We start from the raw sequence: 7951 nt of genomic DNA on the forward strand, positions 1-7951 counted from the left end.
TTAGATTAGATCCCTTATATCTTTCATCCAAAACAAACCACATGGACAGTATCATTGAATGTTTAATTTGAAAATTCCTACTCTGTAATAGCAGGGATTAAACATGTCCTTAAGTAACTTCAATCAAGTGATCAGACTGGCCCTCTTACGCTTTGACAGAACTCTTAGTTGCCAGGTACAAAGATGCTCCCTCCAGGTGTTTTTGCTACCACAAGGCAATGCAGGTTTCTCAAGCTTTGCAGTTGCCAATAGTCAGTATGTTACTGAAACGGACTCCGCCTCTTAACCCTTTCCCTCTGCACCCAAGCAAAACTAGCAGCAGATACAAGGCAGTATATACAGGAGGGCAATGCATATGCTGTGTAACATGCCACCAAGCCCAGATCTTCTGATATGCTGAAAGGCAACAAAAACTCTCTGAAACCAAGCGTAATAACAATGCAGTGCAATGTTTGATCACATATTAGTTAAGCTGGGACCCTTTAAATTGGCCCTGCGGGTTTAAGAGCGAGGTTATTTTAGTTGATTTACCTCATTTTATCTAGTTCAAGCTCAGTATAACTGAAGCTGTTAGTATCAGCCACCCGTAGAAAGAGTGACTGCAATGGAATATTGAGTCATTCAGTTTGAAAACTGCAGGCAGCAAGATTTGCACCCCCCTCCCTTTTTTTTTTAATAGGCTGATGCTAATACATTATCACTGGGAAAAACTCACCTTTGTACAGTAGGTGAGTGAGACCTAGGAACCTGAGACTGGAAGTTTTGCATGGGAGTGAATCTCAACCTCTGCCCTTCAACATGCTCCTGGCTAGCAGACGTGTTTTGAAATCTCACTGGGAGGAAGTTATATTGATGAACATTGGCAGGTGCCAGGCAGCTGCATTAACTTAAAAGCTAAATATCACAGTTTGCTTTTTAATACAGTTATTCCCATGCTCTAGAGCCAAATAAGTGTATTCTGTCCAGCAAAGCTGTTCTTTGATACTTGTTTCATTTTCAGTACTCAAAGCTCTGTACAGACATGATCTTTGTCATCCTGAAAAATGGCAGGCGGGAACCTAGGCAGCACCATGGAAAATGCTGATCATTCTATTTTATGCTGCTCTGGAAGTCTCATTATAGTCTCCTACGCTTGGTTCTAAAATATTCACACTGATCCCACTTCACTCACAGCTCCAGTTTTGAGCATTTAAAAAAACCAATTACCACTGATGGAAGTTGCTGGCTTGACAGCCACAATCCTCTGCTTCGTCACAGAGCAGGTACAGCCCAGGGGACAGGGCAGAGACGCATCAGTGGCTATTGCTTATGTGCCTCAACTCTGAGCTGCAGGGTCCACTTCTAAAGGCCAGCTGGGCCTGGCCCAGCCTGTAGACAGACCTGTGCTTGCTGGTACTCGAGCTAGCTTACCCTACACAAGCTGCCAGTCACGTCCCCGGCTGCAGTGCTGCCATATGCTAAGGGTATGTCTACACTGCAGTCAGGTGTGATTGTGGTGCACAGACATACCCAAGCTGGTTCAAACAACAAGAGAAGTGAAGCTGTGGCAACATGGGCTAATTGCTTCAAAACATACCCAGCAGCGGAGGGAACTATCCGGCCCGTGCTGCTAAGGCTTCACTGCTACTGTTATGTTCTGCAGCCACACCGACAAGTCCAGTGTAGACAGAACCTTTTATGAATGAGGTGCTCACTCACCACGTTGGCTCAGTCCTCAACCTTTGAGCTGGGACGGTTTTATGTAGGGCACCAAACAGCCATCAGATGCTGACATCTTCAGTCATCATTGCTAGACTGAATTTGGCGCTCTAGAGCGGCTAGGATCTGGAATCAGTCCTCTGAGCTATGTAGTTCTCTGCATGCGGTTCAATCATTACAGAGATTGACCTTTCCTAGTGCTAGGGAAGCTACACTCTAGGCATACAGAGCTATAGTGCCAGTGCAGAGAAACAACTACTAGTGAATACACACAGTAGGAAAGAAATTGATTAATACTGAGACTCCACTCCCCAAAGAGCTTCTTATGGTTTAACCTTTTCTGGATTCTCTCTTGCACCTTCTTTTATTCTGAACCGATGACTCATCTCCTCGATGAGAACAGAGCAGCAAGATTTCTGAAAGATACGAAGGGGGTGGGGGAAGAGAAGGTGTTCCATGTGACCCAGAAAAGTCCCCTTCAATGTGCACAGTGTCTCAGCTGTACTAAGGAGTCAGCTGAGCACAACAAGGCTGAGATTCAAGTACAGGAACTGCAGGAGCTGTCTTTTCTTTGCATTCCTTCCCTTCCTTCCCTTACTTGTCAAAGCATTCGTTGGAAGTACTGGTACTTTATCATTGCCAAGGAAACAGGACAGAAGTAGCAAATCAAGTGGGTGTACTGCCAAGACTTTCCACTTGCACCAGTTTTACAGCAGCATAATGTAAGCAATTCAGTTGATGTTAATTCTGACACACACTCATCCTCTGTCTGTCCACACCTAGCAAGTTAGAAGCCACACGGATACTCACTGATAACTAGAGTTAAACAAAACAAAACAAGTTTTTTTCTTATCTCCTCCAGTTTATTCCCTACATGAATTCATAACCCTCAATGATATCATCACAAACCACAGGCTGTGGAAATGTTAGATCATCGCTCTCGGTGAGGAATCAACAGAGTTCTTTCCATAATGGAGATCTGAGTTTTGTGCGAAGATCTGTAGTAATACAGAACGATTGTTTCTAAGGATACATCTCCGCTGCAGCTAGAGATGTAATTTCCAGCTTGGGTGGATGTAGCCACACTGGCTTTGATCGAGCACTGGTGTTATGGGCTAACAGCTCATGCACAATCCTGTCTGAGATCCTAGGTACATACTCAGACACTAGCTTTGTAACCTGAGCTGGAAATTACATCTCCAGTTGCAGCGCAGATATACCTTGTGTCAAATGTTTTCCCCCAGGTGGGGACCCGGACACCTCTCTGACTCGCTAGTTACAGCGTACTGGGGGCGGGGATCTAGGTCCACCACATGAGAGCAGTGCCATGCAAAAGTAAGGAGGCATCACAGTGCCACTTACCTTCTCCCGTTCAGCAGCATGTCGGCTCCTGTTTGACAACTCCACCAAAGCCACAGTCACTCCCAGCGCGAGGCCGATCGCAAGAACCAGGAAAAGTCCACCCATGGCTTGGGGTTTCAGAGGACTCCATGTGTCTGGGCCCTTATGGAAACAGGTGGTCTCCCACCACTTGTTACGCAGGTAGTCCAGGTTGCCTGATTCGCCCAGTTTCAGGACAGCAAGGGAGAGTTTATTGGCCCAGGGTGATCCTGCAGGGTAGCAGAGAGAAATGAACTGGAGCATTATACGACACTTGCACAACTTAATGGTAGCCACTTAGGCACAACCCATAAATATGCAGCATGTAGTCAGCTGGCTGCTGCTTACTACCTCTGGGATGGCTGCAGTCCAGGTATATTGTGAGTGTGTAACTGCTGAAGCTCTTTGAGAGGAAAGATGGGATAACCATGACAGATAATGTTAAATCTTTGCATTTTAAAAACAAGCAGTCATCTCTCAAAACAGCCAAGCAGTAAGAGCGGCTGAGCTGCTGAGCTATCCTCATGCCAGTCCGCCTAAAAAAATAATTAAAGAGATACAGGGAAAGGCAATGTGAAAAGTACAGGCAGGACAGCCATTAAAGAGAACAACCAACAAAGCCTTCCAGGAGGCGGCAGCAAACTTTTAAAGTCCTCAGAATGCATCGGCTGCTATTCTGGGACGTTGGGGTTACAGAAAAAAATTAACCAATCACTGACCGGCAGAGGATTCTTTAGCCTATAAAGAATGAAAGGTCCATGTCAGAAAGCAAAACTTTGGGAGCCCAAAGTCATCAGAAGAATTAATACGTTGGATACTGACATTGCTTTGGGTCACTGAGCTCCCCTGGCAGGAGAGGCTGTTGGAACCTAGTCCACTGAAGTTGTCCTGTGCCCCATGTGCTGGCAGAAGGGCACTGAAGTGGATCTAGAAATCGGGGGTTCTTAGCTCTGTGGCACAGTTGCTGCAAGTGAGTTGAAAGGAACTGGCGGGGTGGAAACAAAGCAGCAGACATGTCTCACCCTTTGCTGTAGCGATGCCATATCCCCTTGCTCCAACGACCTCAGGGGCCCTGATCAAATTGCAGTGCCTGGCTGCAAGAAGGTCTTGGGATATGGATTCCCCAATGAAGGCGTAATTCGATTCCAGCACACGCTGAACTGCCTCGTGGTAGTTTTTGACTAAAACGTGGTCTCTCCTCTTGTCCAGGTACTCGTAGATCATCTGATGGACGGGATTCCTGGAGTTCTGCAGCCCACAAAGGAAAGCGTCAAACCTAGCAGTGATCATGGGAGCTGCTGTACTAGACCAGGAGGCACCAATTGCAAAATAGCCGTCTGGAGAAGAAAATTTAAACTCTCTCTCCCTCTGAGCCTCTGTACTGAGAGCTGCCAATGTCTGGCGGGGAAGTTAACCAGTCTCTCAGGGAGGAACACAGGTTTCAGATAAAAGGTAAAGCGTCACCAGGCAGATCAGGGATACACAGCTTAAAAAGTCAGCAAGAACTGGAGCGGGAACACATCCAACCTATCGAGGACGCTCACTAGCTAAGCAAAAGAAGCTCATCAAAGCTATGCTGACTCTGAGCACAATCACAGCTCCTGGGCTCGTAGGGAATCTACTAGAGGGTCAGGCACCTTGAAGAACTGAAACGTGGAGGAACCTTCTACTGTCCCAAACTCGATCTCTCTCTGCTTCACAAGATCTTCAAAAGTCTGGATCGGAAGCGGCTCGTTCCCAGAGCGCAGCAAGGCGGTGAAATTGGCAGTGTAGGCAGCCAGCAGAGAGATGGTGAAGAGCCACCAGATGGCAGCAATGATTCGCCCAGACAGGGCTTTGGGATGAGGTGCTGCACCTGCAGAGGAGAGAAGGCAGCCGCAGGCTTAGCAGCTTGACAGGCGCACAAAAGGGACAGCAAGGGCAGCTGGTACCATACCATGTAAACACATGTATTTAAGAAGTGCGTTTCTCTTTATTTAATAACACCTGTCCGAACAGAAACTGCCCCTGCAGCGCTGGAGACCAGCACACACAAGCCTTGTGCCTGTGCATGAGCCCTGGCAAGCGACACTGCCTCAGCCCGATTCACCCACCCGCAGCATGGAAACACACCAATGGCCAATAGCAAAGGAGAGGTTGGCACCCTCCAACCTCAGAAACACCAGTGTTAAATTAACGTCCCTTCAAACCACCTCACATTGAAGCCTGACTCCCCCACCCCTGTGGTACTCAAGCAGAGCTATGACTAAGGTGCTGTCTGCGGACAATACCCTGTAGATGACACGGTCTGTGGGCACAGTTAGTGCTGCTGGACGTCCTGCAGAAATCAAATGGGCAGGGCAGTCCACAGAGCACAGCATGCCTGCCACATAGCCGCATGCGATGGATGTGGGCAGAAATGGTACATTGGCCCCCTGACAGCTGAAGGTTTATCTGGTCACACCCACAGCCCCACTAGGGTCCTACCTTGCAGAGTAAGAGCTCCCGCGCCAAACCAGAGGCTGTTCAGAAAGGTGAAGTGGTTCTCCTCACTCTTGGGCTCCTTCCATTCACAGGGGCTCAGCCTATGGCAAGAAACCAGGTGTCACAACAGCCCTACCAGCATCAACCACAGAGGGGCCGGGGTTGTTCCACGCCCCACACAGCTCCAGTCTAGGATTCAGAGTGCTGTGTTCCTGTTTGGAGGACCTCGGAGGCGACCAGCTGATGCTGCCCTCGGCCTGGGGTGCATCGCAGCAGTGAAGCCTTGGGACGGGGGCATCGCCCCAGAAACAGATGACGAGCCTCGTTCTCCCAAACTGGCCCAGAGTGGCAGCCAGCTGGGAGGAACAACTGCTGGGCCACGAAGCTGGGCTTTCCACAGGGAGGGAGGCGGCGCTGAAGGAAAAGACCTGGTATAAAGCGAGAGGTGTGGGCCCCAGCACACCGAGTGCACTCAGCCCTTGAGGCTAGTGGGGAGAGCATGAATGGTGGCTAATATGCATTGGCACCGGGGCTGCTTAGCTGCCCCAGCCTATACCCAGGCCAAGGGAGAAGAACAAATCCAATGAGGCAGTTCCAAGTGAGAAAGGAGGGGGAACAGCCCAGACATTCATGAAGGATCATGGTTACTGGGAGACTGTGCTAATAGTGGGCCTGTTCACATCCTCAGCTGTACTGAAGCAGCAAAGTAGGGTTGTGCAGGGCGCTTGGGTCGGGTGGCGCAGCTAGTGGATCTGTGATTCCATGGATTCCACAGTGAAATCCCAGCACAAGGAACGCAAAGCAGCACCTGCTGTTCTAGCCTGTGGCTGCAGAGGGACTACACTGCGGCTGGCTTGGAAGTGAAGTTCTTCCTCCCGCAACATGCTTGAATATCCCTGCTCAGCATGGGCATGAAAGGAGAGAGAATTCCACCTACAGAAGCCAGTGGGAGTGAAGTACCCGGAGGTGAAATGCAGCAGGGGAGTAGCGCCTTAGACACAAACATGGTCAGGTTTAAGAGGAGAACAGTAACTGTGAAGAAGGTGAAAGCACAGGGGTGAAATTCACATGTTTAAATGGAGCATCCAAAGCTTCTTACAATGTTAGAGACATGGTGCACTGTGCATCTAGAGAGGAAGAGACCCTGATTTTGCTGTGATCTGTCAAGTACTGTGGGCCTTAAGAGAGACACTTTATTTGCACTTTTAGCCCACTGAGCTGTTCTGAGGTGTGCAGGAGCAAATGCTACCCAGTGCTTTGGCTAGGAGTAAGGATCTGTTTGGTGGCTGGGGAAAGCAATGCGTCCCAGAGAAAGCCAAACACACTGTAGAGAACAGCAGATGTATTTTTACCTAGCTGCAAGAAACAGGCAGAGGCAGGTCAGCAGGTAAGCAACCATCACGCCAGTCCAGGTCTCCTTACTGAAGGGAGCGAGGAAGCCGAAGAGAGAGGCACCCTGGGAGGCAGTCTCCTTCCTGAGCAGGATCCCAATCCCCGTGGCCAGGAATGGCATGGTGAAGGAAATCACCTCGTCCCTCGCTGACGTGATTGTCAAGGGAGCCACAGCGAGGTCTGCTTCCTGCAGGGCAAGCGGGGACATCTCAGCAGCCCTTGAGGCACGAGCTGGGGGCGTCTCAGTTCCCAGTGGACAGGTGGCCACCAGACAAACCCCATCACTGTCCTGCTTAGCAGCCTCCTATTTGCCATTCTGGCAAACCACTCCCATTTCGAGAAGAGCCAGGGCTGAGAAGCGAGCTCTGCCTCTCACTTCTCCAGGCTGCAGCATTTACAGGCATGAGCCAGAGCCAGGATTTGGAGAGCTGCAAGTAGGTACACAGGGCCGGACTCAGGGCAGCACAGGCTCTAACTTGCAACTTGCCACCAGGTGGCAGCACAGGACAGGACAAGGTGCCCATTCAAACCTGTCCTAGCTAGTTTATGGTAATTGACTTGGGCCTGGTCTGCACTACGCGTTTAAACCGATTTCAGCAGCGTTAAAACGATGTAACGCTGCACCCGTCCACACTACGAGGCCCTTTACATCGCTATAAAGGGTTTCTGTTCTCCTCCCCAACGAGAGGAGTAGCGCTGAAATCGGTATTACCATATCAGATTAGGGTTAGTGTGGCCGCAAATCAACGGTATTGGCCTCCGGGCGGTATCCCACAGTGCACCACTGTGACCGCTCTGGACAGCAATCTGAACTCGGATGCACGGCCATGATAAACAGCGAAAAGCCCTGCCAAAAATTTTTGATTGTTCATTTCCTGGTTTGCCACATGGAGCTCTGATCAGCAGGGGCAATGCAGTCCCAAACTCCTGAAAGAGGCTCCAGCAGGGCACCGCACGGGAGATAGCTGGAACTCTGATCGCGTGTATGGGGAGACAGAATCTCTGTCTATCAGAGCTC

General features: G+C 49.7%; 1 protein-coding gene across 3 annotated transcripts in view; it reads right to left on the minus strand.

The window, feature by feature from the left end:
• Window positions 1–44: 44 nt before the first annotated feature.
• Window positions 45–7951, minus strand: part of LOC116815447 (putative glutamate receptor) — a 25551-nt gene continuing 17644 nt past the window's right edge. For 2 of the 3 annotated variants that reach the window (XM_032763871.2, XM_032763872.2), the window contains exons 6-11: window positions 6894–7120; window positions 5545–5642; window positions 4716–4933; window positions 4101–4326; window positions 3061–3308; window positions 1347–2114 (exon numbers count right to left, since the gene is read on the minus strand). In XM_032763871.2, the coding sequence (XP_032619762.1) occupies window positions 2022–2114; window positions 3061–3308; window positions 4101–4326; window positions 4716–4933; window positions 5545–5642; window positions 6894–7120 (1110 nt within the window). In that variant the 3' untranslated portion in view covers window positions 1347–2021. Of the gene's footprint in view, window positions 2115–3060; window positions 3309–4100; window positions 4327–4715; window positions 4934–5544; window positions 5643–6893; window positions 7121–7951 lie in introns of all 3 variants that reach the window. The other variant, XM_032763873.2, reaches the window with a different exon arrangement.

Source organism: Chelonoidis abingdonii, chromosome 23 (assembly GCF_003597395.2).
Source record: "Chelonoidis abingdonii isolate Lonesome George chromosome 23, CheloAbing_2.0, whole genome shotgun sequence".
Taxonomy (NCBI): Eukaryota; Metazoa; Chordata; order Testudines; family Testudinidae; genus Chelonoidis; species Chelonoidis abingdonii.